Here is a 20,271-nt window from a genome sequence, read left to right as displayed (position 1 = left end):
CTTCTACCAACTCATTTTTCAGGAGCGGGATAAGCCCTTTCTAAAGTTACTCCATCTCTGACAAACAGGCAGCACCTAGTCAGCCTAGAAGGTAAGCCTGAACAAGGGTCTACTGTATTGTGTGGAATGTGAGGAAAGATTTTCATCCAGATAAGCACAGTGAAGAGCATGGTTAGAAGTCCTCTCTGGTGTCCTGCTATATCCGCTGCCACTGAGCTCCCGGTTTTCTGCCTTGATAAGACATTAGAGTGAGCCTGGACGCTCAGCCTGACACAGATAAGGTGCAATTAAACTGATTGAATGCTAGGAGAAAATGAGATGCGATGTCCGCATAAGCATGCTAGTGATCACATTGCTCCAACTGCTTCAATGCAAGATTTTATCCAGCATTACCATACATACCATAATTTACACCTCTTTTATTGCTTTCTCTCTTCTTCACTCTCCCTGTTATATTAAACTGACATAAAATATATTTAATTTTCTTTAAGGTTTAAACCTTTTCCTAACCATTGCTCCCTATCTAGTGCTAATGGAAATCTCTCAATAATTTTTTGCTGTGTTTCATGAGTGATTAGAATGAAAAATGAATTAGCCTTCTACCACAGTTCAGTGAATCAGATATTATTATTATTATTATTATTATTATTATTATTATTATTATACAAATTCCTCTTTATTTTTTTTTGCAAAAACCATAGCTTTCAGAAAGAGGGCTTTCAAAATGATCACTTCTACCTGTATGTATGAACCTCTTTTTTTATGTTGCATTAAGGTATTAACTGAAATTTTATATTTCTTTCAAAATGTTTTCTGCTAAAGCAAGCAATCATGAGAAGATCCTTCAAAGGCCTAATCTGAACCCATGTGTAGGTTAAACACTACTATATGCTGTACTGTAATAAGCACTACTCTAATGCTGTAATAGCAGCCTCCTACTTTACATATAAGAGTATTACATTGCCATTGTTTTTATTGAGCTGGCTTTTTTCGTTTTAAATCACATGCCTGCATGTACCATACACTAAATTTGATTTCACTAATTAGGTATCCAATTCCTTGTTACATGAAGCCTCGCTGGTTGCATTTAGCTGAGAATTCTTTTTACTATTTAAAACAGATAGAAAGTTGATGGGCTGAATGAAAAAAGGGAACAACAAAAGTCTTTCTGTGAATTAAAGGAGTATCAGACAATCATGAACAGTCAAGGGGACTCTGACACAGTGAAAACAATTAATTGGGCGAACAGTTAATTGGGGCACTTTCTGTCCATATCAATGCAAATCCAAGACTATTAACAAAAGGCTGCAGATGTAAGAAACATCTTGACACTTAATATAAGCACAAGGTTATGCACAGACACAGACACACTAATTAAAATGGTCAAGGGCTCAAGCATAACAATCATGGAAATTCAAAAACACCCTTATATGAGCAGACACACACAAAGCCAGATGGTTATTTCATCACTGTTTTGCTTACCTGACACATACTAGGACAATTAATTTAAAGGTTATGCAGCAGCTGTTGTCTCATAAGGGATACATCTAAGTAACATTAAATATGAGTGGGTGGACAGATGTTAATTGATATAGCTAACATGGACAAGATTCAGGACAGAAGAGACTTGTGTTCTTTTGCCATTTCCTTAATTCCCTAAGTATCCATTAATATAGTGCACAGGTTCATTTTAAAAACTTAAAAATGCCCAAGCTCAGCATTATGTGAAGAACAAAACATGAAAGGGCATGTTGCTATAGGAACATAATCAGTGACAGGGGTGGTGTGGCAAGCTGTTAACACTCTGAAGCTGATTCCTATTCCTGCACTTCCCAAAGTGTATAATTCCTCTATTACCATAGCAATACGCCAACATGCAATTACTAATTTTCTTTATTAAAGAATGACATGTTGTACTTTTTAACCATTTATAGTTACATGCTGTGGAACATCCACAAGAATAGTTAGTTCCTGTTATCACATTATAGCAACTATTAACACTGGTCTCGTCTCATTTTTTTCTCTTTCAAAAAACACAGCGTATCATGTTACCAAAGAAACCGGAAAGTCCTGAAGACTCTCCTTTGGTGGAAAACAGTTACCGGTTGCTGACACTGGAGACCCCTTCTATAAATGTTAAATTAACATCATACAGAAAACCTAAGTAGATCAATGATTATATGTTTTTCTTTGTTAAATAACAACATATTTTTTATTATTAGGCTTAGATTTTGTCAACCAGATAAGTCCCTATTAATGAGTTTTTACTATAGAAATGATGAAGTGTTAGAAAAAAGCACATGAATATGAAGCTGTGATTTGTGTTTTAGCCAACTGCTAAATAAATCAACATCTTATGACCAATCAGAACTGAAAATTCAAAAGAGCTGTGGTATACAATATCGACTAACTTCAACATGCTCTTCTGAGAGTTTCAACAGTACTTCTATAACACTGACCTTCTCAGTTAAGTAGCGGACTAGACATTAACGAAATAACAGTTGTTTTATGTTCTGCTTGCAAACCTAAAAATCATGATACATATCATGTACCATAGTATATTTTTTATCATACGTATGGGTCAGGTATTTGAGAAGCACTATTGTGTCCTCCTATCTGACTAACAATACTGTTGTGCTGCTCTTGTAGTTATAGTTGTCTCTTGCATGAGTATTTGCATTGACACAACCACTGGCTTGTTGTGGTGAGGAGATGCAATGTCTAGTAGTATTCTAATGGAGTAAAATACAAGAAAAGTAAGATTAACAGATCCTACAAGAGATTTTAGTGTGGTGCAAAGAACAAGAAATCATGTGGAAGGTCAGGATTGACATGCGATGTTGATTTTGTGTGTTCGAAAGAGAAATACAGTAATGTGTATGTATATACAGTATGTGTGTGTGAGAACAATTGTATTTAAATGTCGCTAGTTGATCTCTGGAACAATTTATTAGCACTTTATGCATTCTGCTTACATGGGTATTGCATTCTGAGATGATTACAATACTCTTAGTGAAGCTGAAGTTTATCCCTGACACTATGTTTAAAGCTAAAACTATGTTTAGTTGAGGCTCGCTGATTTTTATAAATGGATTAGGGCGTGTTTATGGATACTGTTAGTCATTTGGCATGTCTGGCTATTTGCGCCTGCATGCCTCTAGCAATACTGCCTGCTGTGTTCAGTCGGTGCTCAGCAGAAGGCTGATCTCTCATATGGTTTCAGAGAGCAGGTGTGTTGAATGATAAAAGCAGCACAGGTTATGCATATCCAAAATAATGAAATCATGCCATAGCAAGTGATGTGCTTTTTTTGCCAGCGCTCTTTTTGAAAGCTGTAATGGGATTGGGACATTATTGCTGCTTGTTCTGCATGTGTCTGGTTTCATCTCGTATTCTCTTAATGGCCTTCAACATGAAAAGCACAGCAGCTTCCAGGTTTCTGCTCTCTACTGTGATACTTCCACATTTGAATATAATGAGTTCAGAAATCTTTTCAGTGCAGATAATATACTATTCATGTTTAGGTTTCTCTATTTGACCTGTTCTTCTTCCAGCCTGTATGCTTTTAGTATCTGAGACAACCTGAACCATTCTGCTGAAAAAAAAAACATAGTAACAAATTTTAGTGTTAATAATTTATTATAACCATAACTGTTTTCTCCAACAACACTTACACCACACACCATGGGTGTAGCTTGTTTATTTTATTAGGATTAATCTGTCTAAAAAAGGATCTATCTGTGTAAATCGCAATGTTGAACTTTATCATGGCTCACAAAAAATTTCCTGGCAAATACAGCAGAGAAGGGCTGTGGGTTTTATCAACATGTTCCTGTCTAGATACAATTTACATGAATATTTATTTTACTACTGAGCAAAGAGGTCTGTTGACCTTCAAAAATCATATGGCGTTTTCATCAGGAAAACAAGTAAAGTTAGTGTTTTTACAGATTTAAGATTCTGAGGAACTCCATTTGAACCACATGAGATTAAAACTTCAGCTTACCTTAGGTGTCCTGGAATATTTCCCAGTTCTAGCATCCTTGATATAAGCAATGTCCAGAAGGTCTGTCTCCTAACAGTAAAAAAGAAAAAAAAAAAGAAATACAATCTTAATGACACATAGAGCATTGACCATTTCTTAGTCACATGTATATAAATACTTAACATAGAGCACATTGGGGACAAGAGTAAATCTAAAATCAACATAGCATGAGCCTGATGGGTGGAGAGTCAAGGGAACAGGAGAAGCTAATAAAACATCAGCATTAGATTGCAATGGCAGGATGTTATCTTAAGATAATTTAGCTGGAGTTCCAGCCACACAAGACACACTAAAGTCACTTCTTAAATCCAAATGGTAGATCCGACCACTCTATACAGTAAATATCTCTAAAGCCCTATTATTAATGGGGGGAGAGTCAGCGAGAGGTAGAGATGAAATGTATTGGAGACTTGTATGAGTTTTCTGCTGGATTAATATTTACATTTACTCATTTGGCTGAGGCTTTTCTCCAAAGCGAATTTCAAGTGAGGCAGTATACGATCCAGGCATCTTGCCATTATATGACTGAACAGCAATACAAGCACTGCAGAAGTTCCACCAAGTGTCCACAAACTGATCCATCAGCTAAACACACCATAATTGGATTAAGTGCTAGTGCACAGTTGTGACACATGCATTGGTCACAAAGCAATCAGTCAAGCTATAAATGATATAGCCATGATGTATAATAATATGATTGAATTAATGGAATGCTATACTTGGACTGGTGTTAGCCATAGACGGGCATTGCAACATGAAACAGCGGGTGCAATTGCACACATTCTCACAGTTTAATGTTTTTTTGTCAGGGAGGTCTAGGCAACTGCTAGCTTGTAGCATACTTTTTCCAAAAATTGTGATTTTTTAAATTTTATTCCTTTATGGGATAAAGGTTTTTTGGATAAAGGATGGGCTAATATAGTGTATGAAGATCAGAAAATGTAACTTTTCATTCTCCATGTTTTCATCAGAATAAGGCAGGATACTGATTAGATTTTTTTCCTGTTAGAATAAGCCTACTATCATTCTGAATTGTGTCACTGTAACATACACTCTTGTGACTATGTAATGGTCCTCAAAAGGCTAGGGCTGGCTCTGGTATTGACCATGATGAGTTTTGTGTGTCCATAAAGCAATAATGAACCCTGGTTAAAAAGAACCAATAGTTGTCAGTTAGGTTTTATTTCATCTGTGGTGGTTTAACATCTGAACTGGTAGGTAAGCCAACAGAGAGCTCAGAGTAAACCTGTAAGATCAGGACAGCACAACAATGTGGTCTGTAAAGCCAAGCTGGTTGTCAGTTGTTACCCCCTGGTTCTTGGTGGACCTTGATGAATGTGGCAGCTATGAATAAGGGCTGATGATAAAGTTGTGTTGGAATGAAGGATGAGGTGACAAGAAGCAATGAAATGGTAATGAATGAAACTATAAAGTTAACCTCCTTCTAACTACTTTTAGGAGAAGCTTCTTGCAGCTCTAACAGATTGTGAGTAGCCCACCGGGAATAACATTAGGAAGGTCATCTTAAACATTTGACAAATGTTGACATTGGTCCACAGCAAAATCTAGTCCTATATTTATGTATGTCTGTATTTTCTCATAGCATGAGTCCTGACACAGTTTGAAACATTCACCCTGAGAAAGTTAAATCATTTGCTAAGCTCCAGTTGTTGCATGGGTGATTGACTCCTGTTGCGAGTCTTGAAAAGAACACGGCATTTTCGTGGTTCATGGATCAAGTCAACTGTTCCACTAAGAGCTGAAGGGAAAAGCTTACTTTTCACCCATTCATTCTTCTTCATTAAGAGTTTTTGGTTAGGGTGCCAGTAGATCCAGAGCCTTTCTTGGGAACACAAGGCAAAAGGTGGGAATACACCCTGTATGCCAGTCCAGCGCAGGGCACCATGCACACTCAGGCATATATAATAATATACTCATTCGTACCTAGGAGGATTTTAGCATAGCCAAACCACCTACCAGCAAGTTTTTAGAGGTGGGAGGAAACCAGATAACCCCGTGGAAACCCACACAGACATGGGGAAAACAATAACAAAAGCTCAGGATTGAACCAGGGACCCTGGAGCTGTAAGGTGGCAATGATTCCCAAAGATAGCTTTTTAAAAATCTTATTACATATTTAGTAAAATATTTTTTTAATGCAATTACTATGACTGCATAACTGATGTAATTTCTTAGAAGGAAATTATTCTGAAATGATGCTTTAATCCAGAGAAACTGCAAAGCTGATACATAAAATACACAAGACAGCAACAGTAAAACATTGTTTGATTACATATGAGAAATTAAAAAGGCATTTTAAAAAAGTCAAAACTGTTACAATAGTGTCTCTTTAAACAGGCAAAATAGTTAGGTCCATGTTGAATCTGGCTGTGTAGATATGCATTCAAAACATGGCTTCAAATGCTGACACACCACAAGTGTCCCAGAACAAGTTGTTTTAAGTTAATAAATCATCAGAAGGTGCAGAAAATGTTTGCATAAACATAATCTCCATTGCATAACAGATCTCACTGAATGTGTGAGTAATGTTGCACAGAACAGAACAGATGGTTCAGCGACATGGTTGCTTAGTGTGTATTCTCATGTCTGTGACTCTTCCGCACTGGCACAAAGATCTTAGATCCATAAGAAGGTTTGACTTAAGAAAGCTAAGATAAATGTGAGTTATTAGGGCATGACACTCACAGTCAGCTGCTATAACTCAAGCCACATTTCAAGCATCCTAGTAACAGCAATATTTACTTTTTTAAACTGGTGGTGAAGTCTGTTGTGCCAAATTTACATAGACATACAATCAAGCTGGGTATTAACAAGCTCTCATATCCCAGTAATTGAAGCATGATGTTGAAGGTTAACCTGTCACGGTTCTATAGCTCTGTATTGGCTGGGCTCCTTGCCATCTCTATATGTGATGTGTGTTTGCATGTGAAAGAGAGAAAGGGAGCGAAAAAGGGAGAGAGATTGTCCCCTGACTACAACACAAAACTTTAGCCTCTCTCATTACCATATGACGCATGTGGATCTTCCCTCTAGACAATGTACATGCGTGGGATTAAGCAAGACTACTGATTTGACACAATCTACTTATAACAGAAGTCATTGATGCAACAATAAACATTTGTGCAGAAATTTTTGAGACTCCATCAGTCAATGGTATCTGTATATTACGCACTGCATCTGTATACTTTGAATGGTACTATGACACGTTACTGCCTGACTGAGCATGATTACCATGCAACCACAAGAAACATGCAAATAATCAGTATTTTTTTTTTTTACTGTGTTGGTGTTCAAAGGTTGGATAAAACTACAGAAGAACAGGTTTGGTAAGACATTCTCTCATATCTTTACTGTTAGAATGTAACAGTTTTAAATGTCAGGTTTTACATAAAATTTCACAAATGCTCTTAGAATTTAAATCAATGAATTTTCCATTATGTTCTCAGTACAGGAAAATGTATTTAAATTCTTCAGTGTGGCAGTCACACATACGCTACTGATATGGTTAAAGTGGTTAAAGATTACATTGGAAAACAGTGGAAAATTCACTTAAGATCTTCATTTGAAAACATGTAACATAGAGCACTTTCCCCCCTGAAATCAGTTTAACAATCCCTGTTTGCAGTGTGTGATGCTTTGAGTCAAAGGTTAGCATTTCCAACTCCAATATAAAAGCTGCTCTTTGAAGTGTGTGTATAAAGAGATGCCACACTGTGTGAAGTGAGAGCTGCGAAGCCTCAGGAAAGAGCAGCACAGTGAGGCCTGTACCCCTCAGGCACTAATCACTTACTGTGTGGATCACATGCTGCCTCTCATTATTGTAGACATGTTCTGCATTTAAACCAACAACCTCGTTACTGCTGGTTTGTGCATCCATAATCATTAGCGCTGAATTGTACTACAGATCAGATTCAAAATATAACCAACAAAAAAATACCATTTTTGCTTTATGTGTGAGCAATTAATTTTACTAGAGTGGCTCTGAGCTCTTCTGTTCTTTTACATTCACTTTCAGCCATTTACGAAATTCCTATAATTGTAGAGTGTCACTAAATCACTTGTGAAAAGTCAATGGCATAAAATGTGGGGCAAATTGTAGCACACACAAAGACAGATAGGCAGCTGCATTCTTAATATTTTTTTTTAGTGTTTTAAATCCGCAATGCAGTTTCTAATGGGTACATGCTGTGTTTCCTTGGAATATTAAACATGGGGGTGGGTGCGGGGTTGCAGGGCAGTAGGAGGAGAGAGATGCCTAACCCTGCTAGCCCATTTATACCAGCCGCCATGGATCATCTTTATGCTTTCAAAGATATTTAGCAAATACAGAAAATAAGTAGCCTGCTTCATTTAATGACTCTTATTTTCATTTAATCACTCTTAACCCAGTATAATAAAAGATATTTTAAGTTTTAGTTTTTTGTGTGTAAATGAAAGGGGACCTCGCAGATACTACTCCTTGTTAGAAGAGATCAACTGTATTCATGTAGCTGGTCTCCCTTGTGTCTGGCCCAAAACTGAACCATAAGCCTTGAACACTCCAGCAGCACTGCACCTTATTGCAAATCAATTCAGATTCATTATCACCACTATCTATCATCACCCACCGGTGCAGATACACTCAGTAGCAAGACTGAGTCAGCAGCAGCAAGAGCAGTAGTCACCATTATATTAGTAGTAAAATGGTCATTAACTGCTTTATCAATGTCAGCGTATGTCTGTTTAAAGTACTGTTCTCATTACAGACAGATGCAATTCATGCACATGGCCTCAAGGACAAACACCTTCCTCACTGCCATCTACCTTTGCAGTGACTGGCCAATAGTAATATATGGAGGGAGGGTTTGGTGGTACATTCGACTCTGCTGCTGTGACGATACAAACATGTTAAAAACGTTAAAAAAGGGACTTTATTCAAAACACAGTGCTGGGCAGTTTAACTGCATTTTCAGGTAACAATGAGGAAGCATTTTAACCTCTGAAATCAAGTAGTTTGTAAAAAATGATTTGACTGTGTAGAATTAACGACAATTTTTTTTTTGTTGTTGTAAAGCAACTTTTAACTTAACTAACTACATTTTCAAAGTAGTTGCCCTAACTCTGGGAAGACAGTTTAATCCTACATAATCTTCTGCAGATGATGACACATCAAGAACTCACTGTCTCACTCACTCATTTTCAGTATCCACTTTATCCTGGTCAGGTTTGTAGTGAATCCTCTGTCCCGGGAACACTGGGCATGAGGCAAGAATACACCCATGGTTGGGATGCCAGACCTGTTTGCCTCCTGACAACAACTAAACATGCATTTTCACCTATAAAAACTTGCTTTTTTACTACTTGCCTTCCTTATTTAATGCACAGCCTGCAAATGGCACAGAAACGTCTACTGTTCTGAAGGACCACAAATGTTCCAAGCTTTCAAAAAGGTTTGTTTCTTGCCGTTTTCAAGTGTCTCTGATGAAGCACAAACCAGACATTACTGGAGCCCCGACTCCCTTGTTATATAACAGAAGTAGCTAATGTAGTTGATGAGTGTTTTGGAGTCCTTTCCTGTGTGAGGATGGGTTTGGTCTGAGAGAAAGAAAGCAGATGTGTCCATGTATCAAAGACTATATTAGTCCTGAAAGGTATGACATATGGCCCTGATCCTCACCCTTTAGAGGTCCAAAATAAACCTTGTCAAACAGGGTATCATGTACACTGGGCCTTTCCCCATAACATGTTTTGAGAGGGAGAGAGAGAGAAAGACAGACAGAGAGAGGGAGAGAGAGAGAGCGAGAGAGAGAGAGAGCGAGAGAGAGAGAGAGAGAGAGAGAGAGGGAGAGAGAGAGGGAGAGAGAGATGACTTTATACTCATACTCCAGATACATTTACATTCAAAACATGAATATGAGTAAACTCAAAGAAGGTCTGGCTTCAAGCTCACATTGGTTTTGAACAACGAGTATAAATGTTTGTGTTCTACACTGTCATATTTACAATCAGTGAAGGCTCATTCTCTCTGGCTGAGGTGACACACTCCATCTGTTATATCAGTAAATCAATGGGTCCGTCAAGCAAAGCAAGGACACTGATACTCATGGTGCACTTCATGTGGCTGCTGAAGAACGTTAATGAAGTCATGCACTCAGATTTCCTTTCGTACAAGTGTCATGTCACAAGCCAATGGGTGAACATGATCTCATTGCTTACAAAAGTCAGCAAGCAAGTGTAAATACAGCACTTCTGAAGTTGATAGTTAAGTTTATGATTATCTCTCCCACATGTTATTTGCTTTCTTGGAGAATCAGAGCAAATAACAACCTCCAGTTTTCAAAAAAAAAAAACAAACAAACAAAAAACTTCCTCATAACCGCATGCTTCCATATCCTCTCTACTACTGCAGTCCTTGCAAAGATCAGTCATGTCATGGTCGCAGTTCAATAGCAGTCTTAAAGCTTTGGCTCTCTGTGGCCATCATTTGTGGATTTGCTGTGACAGATAAGAGTTTGGTGTCAATGTCTGCATGACTCTATTGCCTCCCAGAGCAGGCAAGAGCAACAGATGGGAAGAAAGCTTCACTCCTGATAATGGCTATCAGCTCTACCCACACATTACTATGTCATGGACAATAAGATAAGCAGGCCACATCAGTCTGAACCATGGCATTTATGATTGGATAACAGCCTTGTGATGCAGACGACTGATGGTACTGTTGAAGTAAAAGACCATCAGTCAGGAGCACACGGAGCTCGTCTTATGACATACCTCTCCAAATGACAGATGCTTACAGATGACCCCGGCCTTTTTTCAACTAAGAATCAGCTCAGCACAACTATGAAGCCTTGAGACCATCCATCCATGCCAGAAATTCCCAAGAGGTGAGAAGCTTCCTGAAGTGGTCTTCAGTCTCAGGGAAAGCATGTCCTTGTCAATCATTTGCTCTGCCCAGGTCTTCCTTGGGGACAGGTACTTCATTTTGTAGACTAATCTTCCAGTTTAGACTTGATGCCTGGGAGAGACATCCCTTTTTTCCCCCTTGCCGACAGAGATTAGTAATCTTTTCCCTTAAGTCAGGGCCTCTCTTAATGATCTACATAATATGGATGCATACTTCTGGTCCACATCTACACAAAATGATACATTATGACTATAACCTTTTCTGAAACTGGACTACCTTACACCACAATTGTGATAATGTGTGCAACAGGCTTTGCATTTACGGTATTTAGCAGATACCTCTATCCAAAGCCACTTACAGATGTTAAACTAGACAATAGTAAACGATAATAGAAGCAGGACCTCCCACAGAAAAGAAAAAGGTGATGGGATTGGCTGAGGAGGACTGAGTGTTTAAACCACACCCCAACAGATCTTTCACAAAATATAGTACATATCAGTAGTGGTTATGAAGAAAGAACAGAGAATCCAAAGCTTGTAGGCATCACACATTTACCAACTACAAATGAACAATTCATTAACAAAAGGGTACAAAAAATTCCAACTGTGTTTTTAGATGAAAGAGATTTTCGTCAGCGTGTTTCATCAAAGAAACTGTCCAGATTTCTCCTTTAATTATATTAATATCCAGGGGTCTTTGGAAACTAGGACAATAGCAAGAGACTAGAAAGCAATTTCACAGACTGTTCAGTCCACTGCTAGAATGGAAACCAAATCAAAGTCATGTGTATGAAATCACTTTGAAGACAGATGCCTCACTCCTACGAACATTCACAGATAAAAAGCTAGGTAAATCCTCCAAGGGTTACAGTTTTATCAAACCAAACTTCCTGATGCACCAGAATAAAACTCTTGAGGTAGAGCACAGCAGTGTAGAGGGTTAAAGAGAGTTTAGCACACAACATATCTTGAGAAACAGATGATCGATTCAATAATGTAGACACAAGTGCAGTTCAATCATAGTAAGTGGAATCACTCCTTGGGGGAATTTTGAGTGCCTATTTTTTTGTACGTTGCAGCTCTTCGATTGTCTGTTCGTGAGATGTGTAAGTCCAGAAAGTGATGATCCCAAGAAATGTGCCACCACTCAAATGGAACATAACATGGCATGATGCCATCAATCCTTTTCTAAATTAAACATAAAGTCAGCAAACTTTACCTTCTCCACTTCCCTGATCTATCAGCAACCTATTTGTACTTCCTGTTCTCTCTCACTCTCTCTCTCGAGGAACAGTGACACGAGGGAGCCAGTATTTTAAGTATGACAGACTCCTGTGTCTCTGCCTTGTCTCAAAGCACTTGAGCGGCGTTTAAATTTGATACTTTTTTATCATTTTACCAAAATTGAATTGGCTGAAGACAAAAAAAAGACAAGTGACCTACATCTCTGACATACTTAATAGTGAAGACAGAAATGGAGCTGAGGATAAGGACATGCAGGAAATTCAGGGATGGACAAAACACACTGCTTACATAAACCTCAATCACTACATTATTAAGCACAGAATTACTAGTGGAAAAAATAAAACTACTTACCTCTTCCCACTCTTTAAAAGAGTGAAAATATGCACACAGAGCTAGCCATTTAGTGTTTTATTAGGGGCAATAAATCCATTTCTGTTACGCTGGCTAGATAAAATTTAACAGGGTGCTTGTGAATCTTGTAGAGTAACTCAAGGCTTTACAGCCCTGGGAAACAGAGAAAACTGATGCCACTCCACTGTGCAGTTTTATTCATTTTAAGGTAGAAAGGAGAAACCCACGTGACTAGGTACAACAATCCATTAAATGATATTTCTAAAACAATTAGAAAAGATTGCTGATTCATTCAGAAAATGTGCTCAGCTAGCTCAGTTGGTTAGCATGGGACTCTTCATCTCAGGATTGTGGGTTTGAATCCCAAGTCTGGATAAAAAGGGCTGTGTTAGGAAGGGCATCTGATGTTTTTTAAAAAAAAAAAAAAAAAAAAAGAAAAGAAAGAAAGAAAAAAAACCTGTGCCAAATCAATATGCAGACAATGGAAGGTGATCTGCTGTGGTGACCCCTAATGGGAGCAGCTGACAGAACAACAACAACTGACTCATTCAGCATTTCAAATGTCCTCTATTCTTAGAAAATCAAACAGTTCTGCTGTAGGGTTCTATACAGTACCATTAAGGGTTAGACCTGATGTCTGGGAATTGACATATAATTCTTATATGTGTATTCTTGCATTTTAAACAACTAGCATTATTGCTCATCACTCAAAAAATCTATGTATTCATGAAGCATTCTCACTAAGAGCATGTGGGTAGCATATTTAAAAGCTGTTAAATGCATTAAAATGCTTAGAATAAAGCCTGTCCGTGATTTACTGTTCTCCTCACATTCTATGTTTTTCAAGTCATATAAATACAAACAACGTGAACCGAACATGCAACCAAACAGGAGAAGTAAGCATGCCAAGAATGTTGCCAGTCCATTCAGAAAGCGCCTTCCATTGCACTAGCATTCAGCTGTTCTAGCCTAGGCACCTGTTATGGGGTCATGGTTTTCCTCAAAGTAGGAGCTAAATTTGATTGGGTATTGAGTTTCAAAACAGATAGCTACAGCTGACTGTACCTTTAAATACACTTACCTGTAGCATGACATCATACATACACACACACATACACACACATATGTATATATATGTATATATATGTATGTATATATATATATATATATATATATATATATATATATATATATATATATATATTTGTATTTCACTGGTATAAACTGTAATTGCTCAGATTGCTGTCCAAATTTTAAAATTCAAACCTTACCTAATCCATTCAAAATAGGTCCCAATGGATAGTGGATGAGCTGTCAGCAATGCCAACCACTACAGCGATTCTAATTGTCATGGCAGCATGGAGTGGTCTGTGTGACGTGAAAGTGCGTGTTGGCGCTGGCTAAATGATGACTCAACAAGGTAAGAACACAGGCAAGTCGTACACTATTACACCAGATAGAAGAGAAGACCCATACACACACTGACAGCAACTTCCTGCTGTTACACGCAGCTGTTGTTCCAGGCAGATTCCCAAAGAGGAAGAACCCACTCAGTTTATTAAATGCACTATAAGACCTCATACTTAGTGCAGATCCTGCACAATCTTGAATAATAAGAAACAAATAAGTAAATCATGCAGGTCTGAATGAAATATGTGTTACTACCTCCTCTTAGTAAAATGCCACCATTTGACATGGTTCAGTTCTCAGATAAACTCCCACTGATGCTAAATAAATATTTTGCTATTTATATTAAGAAGCCAGACACATAAGTGTTATCCGCAAGCGCACAAAAATTAATTTATTTTTCCTGTAGATCCAGATAACCCTCTGGGTCCATCAATAGCATCAATTGAACCATCCATGAACTGAACATCAAAGAAGACTGTTAAACCTATTAAAAGTTCCTACCCAGTAGCTATCTGTCCCTCAGGGGCAATTGAGGACATGTAACAAACACACACGACGCATGATTTTTTTCCCCCTCCAGTGTTCCATCACAATTGAACTTTAGGTTAGTCTGAAAAAGGCATTGATCCTCCATCCCTCTGCAGGCATCGTTCTGAGAGAGTCAGCGTTCTGCATGCTTTGTTCATAATTATCCCTCCTACTGAAGGGTAATGCTTCTCCCCCGATGCTGCCAGTCTGTGATAGCCATGGAGTAAAAAGGTCACCTTTCGCTCTCTAAAAGCTACTGAGAAAATGATTAAATTATCACAATACAGCCAGTAGTTAGGATATTGGTTGAATATGTGCAAGGACACATTTTTTTTGAGAACTGAAGGACATGTTTACTGTTTTGTGTCAACAGGCTATACGTTTTGCTCTCTTGTCTTGCCTCCCAGCAGTACTTGTCTTTAATTTACATTATTCATAAGACGTCTTTGTCACCATTATTTACCTTTATCTACAGGGAAATACTATCCATAGACAATCATGAAGCTTCTCAGGGTTCATTTATACCATTAGTACAGCTCTGGCATTCCATCATGCAAAGTTTCACCAGTTTAAACCCTAACTACAGAACACACTGGGCCATAAGCAGTGTCACGGGCATGTGATTGCTACAGTGCTTTGCTGTATTGGCATGACAGATACATATTTCCTAGGTACATAGGTCTGTCTCGATACCCACTTTTATTTTTTTTTTATCTTTTTAACCATTTTATGATGATGCTTATACTGTGTTATGTTACTAGGAAACTGCAATGTAGTTGTGGGTGCTGATCTCACTATACATTTTATATAACTGTGGTTTCACATCCACAAGTCTACGGATGGATGATGTATTGGCTATCAATGTTATGCAAGAGGTGGTGGCATTCCTAGTGACAAAAGTGGTGGCACTCCTAGTGACAAAAGTGAAAACAACTCTGCAGTCATACACACTAACAGTATTAGTTGGACTAACAGGCTCACTGGGCAAATAAACTTTATTTGATCGTATACAGTGGCAAAGCATGTGTGTGCTAATCTGACTGTCAATACAGAGATGTAGATCAGACAGTTATATTTACTTACACATAGAGAGAAAGCACAGAAGTGAAGCGCTCGTGTTTGAAACAGCAGGTGTGACAGGTAGACAGCATAGTAAATAAAGTTACATCTCCATCCACGTACATTTATGTGGATTTATTTTTTGTTGATTGTTACTTTATTCAATATAAAATGTAAAATGGATTTTATTCAATGAAAAATGCATGCTATTTGTTAAGGCAAAAAATGTGTTTCTTATGATGAATCATTGTCACTCAAGTATGGTAGTATTCATATGTTTATGTGCATGATTTGCATTGTGACAGTCAACATACATGTGCTTATGGTAGGGTTGGGTGATATAAGAAAAATATCATATGATATTTTGTATGATGTATTATAAACATGATATACAGTATACCTTTGCTAACAAACTACCAGTGAAACAGTAGTGCTACACATAATAATCCTGTAAAAAAATCTTCTTTTCCTTAATAAATGTCAATAAGAAGAAATGATTTAACACTAAAAAGGAGAAAAATGTTTTTATATCTGTAGAAATGTTACCATTTTACCATTTTAAAGATTCTGTACAAAAGTCTAACATCAACTCAGCTGCTTTTAATCAGTGTTTGCCTAGGATATCGTATAAAAGTGTAACGTGTGTATTGTGACAGTATATCACAATACTGATATTATATTGACATATTTCCCAGGTAATGGTATAAAAATGTGTGTAGATCAGATTTAAAGTATTCTTTTTGATACTGATGTTCTATTTCAGTTCTAAGCCAGTATTGCCTGTATCAACTCACTATCACTAGTTACAGCATAAGAACAATACATTTATTGTTAATAACATAAAGCATATACAGTAAATTAAGAGTGAAAACTTTAATCTGCTGCTTCTACCAAGTGAGTGACTTGAATGCCAGTATATTTGCAATCGTATCCTTCTGGTTAATGCTGGTATGTTGTTAATTAATGTTACAGTGTAGTAAATGTTTTTTTCCTTTCAAATGCAATCTTTTCAGAAATGTTTTATTTTTGTAATATTGTGCTGCAGTTCAGTGCTCTTATGTCCTCTGGTTTTGTTTTCTTTGCTAATGTGGTGAAGCTGTGTACCCCATGGCCAACTGTAGATTACTAATCATTACATTAATCAACAAACAAGCAAAGTTACTGTCAGCAGTGGGCATGATATGCAAATCTGTGGCTGCCATTTTCAGTTTACTGCTGTACACATTTGAATCTATTCAAATGGAAAACTTTTTTATGAGTAAAGCCTTGTGTCATCGAAGGGGTATCGGACATCAAAAATGAGACAAGCCCCGTTCCTCTTTATACATCAGAGTAGTACATTGTCAATGACTTGTGGTTGTTGTGCTCTCAAAAAGGGTTTTTCTGCCCACAAATCTGCTGCTCACTGGATATTTTTTGTTGTATTTTTTACAACATGCTCTGTAAACACTGGAGAGTTTTGCGTGTGGAGTTTCCAGGAGATCAGCAGTTTCTGATATACTCAAACCAGCCCATCTGGCAGCCACAAACATGTCAAAGTCACTGAGATCACAATTTCCTCCCAGTTATGATGTTTGTTGTGAACTTTAATGGAAGCTCTTAACCTGTATCTGCATGATTTTTATGAATTGTGTGCTACTGCGAAAAGTTTGGCTGTTTGGATAACTCCATAAATGAGCAGAGGTACAAGTGGTCCTATTGAAGTTGCCAGTGAGTGTAAATCTTAATGCAATCTTGAAAATCGCAAGACATTCATGATAATGAATCTGAAATTTACGAAGCTGGACTCAGGAAATAAATGGTCAAAAATGGCCAAAATAATCCTGTTATCCATAGAAACATCTGTGAAGTATTACACATGCGTGCATCTACACGCACTCACTCACACAGCTGTAGACACAGGGGAAGAGTCTGACAAGGCCACAATAGATGAGGCAGTATAAAGACACAGTCTGTTCCATACAGATAAAAACTAATCTGCCTTTTATAGACATCAGACATCAAATTTTCATCACACCAGGCCTTCAGCATAAGAAAGTACATCAATAATTATTCCAGCTATGTGAAAGGCATTAGCGAGGGATATTTCTGAGCCACAGTGTAAAACTGACAGCTCCTAAAGAGGTTTTGGAGTGACCTGAGCAAATAAAAGTAAAGAATAAAAATATGAATAAACCATTATCAGCCTTGAGTTGAGTGCAAAAGTTTGCATACCCTTAGAACAATATTTATATCAACAAATCTTTTTGTGACAGATTGCTTATCAGTTATTTCTGACATATCTGTTATAACTGTACAACAGATGTTCATTTCTCTTTTTTTCCACACAGAAGCCATGTTGGATGTGAACATTTGCACTTATGCTGCATTTTATGATTTCAAGGATGTTGTTAAACTGAGCTGGAAGGACTGAGGCTCAAAATAGCCAACCACTTCACAAGGCTTTGGCCATAAGACAGACACAGTAGATACCCTGAATGTCTCTGAGTCACATCTTATCATGCTGGGTCATTCCATTTTCTCCTACTCAGATAAATAAGATCTCCCCACTGGTTCCCAATTCACTAAAATTTACACTAAGCTTATAGCAGTTTAAAGCTGTGCTTTATTGTACAGCCTTTATGAACATGCCATGGGAGACTTCTTGGTTTGTTATGTTTTGTGAAACTCTAACCTGTAGCTCACACACTGGATGAGGGTGTAGTGCGTAATTTGATGCCATGGACACCAGAGCTGTATGCACTTTCCGGTTTCTCTTTCCTTTTTCATGAATGGGGCCTGGCATTACTTTTCAGGAAAAAAAGGAGGAGATTGTGTTCTGTGTGGCCTGATCTGAATATCTGGAATATCTGGAAACCATGAATGTCACCCAACGTTCAGGTCAACACTTCACTGTTTCACATGACACACTTTTATCAGAGGAAGGTAGGCGTGATTTGTGATTGGTGGGTAGAAGCCTCAAATACAAACAAGAGCTCCCTCAGTACAGATACGGACACGGCTTATAATAGAATTAATTATAATCCATTTCATTGAACTTCACAGGAAGAGTCTGGTGGAAAGTGTGTGTCTTGCATTCTAAACACATTTGCCCATACCCAAGTGCCCAGTGCAAGCCGGAAGCCAAGTGACTCAGTAAACTCTTCGCCCTGAGCCAGAGAAAGGGGCGCAGTAAAATCTTTTGAAGGGCCGCTGTTCAGGCAGTCATTGACTGATTAATGAGTTAAGCTCTTTAGAAAGAAAAGACTTGTTTGGAACATTGTCACCGTTGAAGCTTTCCAGCTTGAAAATATTCATATCTAGCCATCTTCTTCCTGACAGTGAGAAGAAGCATGCTATATTGCTGATACACTTGTCCAGTCTCAATGTCATTGTGGAAAAAAACCCTGCAGTCTTCTGAGTCTTAGCAGTAGCTGTTTTCATCATACCTGTCCTCATCTCACTTGAGTCAGCTGAAATCAAGTGAAAACAGGGTTATAAAACTGACAATCAAATGGTCTATTAATGTTGTCTGATCACCATAATCAGCTGTGGAGAAAGGTCAGATTTCAGAAAGCAATCAAAACACAGCACCTCTTGTTCATCAGCTGAAGTAATGCAGTGTGATGGTTTCATTAAACAAATGAACCATGACACATCTGGTGTCTGATGCATCAGACAGGAAATGAAAAGGAACTACTATCAGGGGATAAATCTGACACCATCAGGCCAGTGCACAAAAATGCCAGCAGAAATTCCAAGTGTATATACAAGACTAGAGTCAAGGCCTATTTATTTCTTTCATTCTCCCTCTTGATCTGTCTTTTCTGTCAAATCCTATGCATGTTAAGTAGCTATTCCTCCCCCCTCACTCCTTTTCCATTGATGGAAAGGTGACCAGCAGTCCTGGCTTTACATACTAAGGACTGACTAAGGATTTACACTTTGTCCACTCCAATAATGCTGAGTGAGATGGGGGGGGGGGGGGGGGGGGGGGGGGGCCTGTCTTCCTAATCAGAAAAAAAGTGCAGAGCTGGGCAAATGCAGCCCTTTCAACTGCTGGCCAAGAAAAGAAAGGAGGAAGCGGAGGAGGAAGCTGGGGCACAGTCATTAGTTCCAAGGGAAAGGAGGCTCATGTCCAAATTCTTGTAAAGTATAAGGGGCATTAAGTGTTGAGCAGCACTTCGAAACACTTTCTGCTCTACATCCAACTGCCGGGGTTATATGCTCAGTCCAGATCAAACTCATTACTTTATACACAGCTCTTTTAGTCTACTAACTTCATTTTGCTGTGGGCATCTTGGTAAAGTTACCATCACACTGCTATATGGAATGAATTAGGATGAGTAAAAGTCCTAATTAATAATAATAATAATAATAATAATAATAATGATAATAATAATAATGTTTCTTGTACAGTGTCTTAAGAAGGAAGTTTTATGTAGCAGCATTGAATCTACCTATATTAGTCAAATGTTACACAGCAGGAGCTTTACTAAAAACATCTTGTCCTCTCTTCTATGTCTGACTCTAACTATGACCAACCCATCTCCTTTAACTAGTTAAAGATATTGACATAAACCAGTTCACATTTAACCAAAATTTAAAAAGTCACACTTTACAAAGCTTGCTCAGTTAGGCTAGTTTATCACTTTTGTTAGACTACAGAGCAGATGTGGTATAAAAAATGGCAGAGATGTGACAGCTCAGATTTAATCCCAGCAATAAAAAAAAATGTAAATCACTGGCGT

The 20,271-nt window shown here is 37.9% G+C and overlaps 1 protein-coding gene across 8 annotated transcripts in view; it reads right to left on the bottom strand.

Moving 5' to 3' along the window:
• Positions 1–20,271, bottom strand: part of LOC113545247 (1-phosphatidylinositol 4,5-bisphosphate phosphodiesterase beta-1) — a 105,068-nt gene that overhangs the window by 70,721 nt on the left and 14,076 nt on the right. For 6 of the 8 annotated variants that reach the window (XR_004580138.2, XM_034313791.2, XM_026944484.3 and 3 more), the window contains exon 3: positions 4,007–4,075. Coding sequence is in view for 5 of the 8 variants with exons in the window: in XM_034313791.2 (XP_034169682.2) it covers positions 4,007–4,075 (69 nt within the window). In the remaining 3 variants the exon portion in view is untranslated. Of the gene's footprint in view, positions 1–4,006; positions 4,076–9,238; positions 9,648–20,271 lie in introns of those variants that run through there. The other 2 variants (XM_053242117.1, XM_053242118.1) reach the window with 1 other exon arrangement.

The sequence above is a fragment of the Pangasianodon hypophthalmus genome, chromosome 19 (genome assembly GCF_027358585.1).
Source record: "Pangasianodon hypophthalmus isolate fPanHyp1 chromosome 19, fPanHyp1.pri, whole genome shotgun sequence".
Classification (NCBI taxonomy): domain Eukaryota; kingdom Metazoa; phylum Chordata; class Actinopteri; order Siluriformes; family Pangasiidae; genus Pangasianodon; species Pangasianodon hypophthalmus.
The sequence above is the reverse complement of the archived record's forward strand: the minus strand, read 5'-3'. Positions and strand labels throughout refer to the sequence as shown.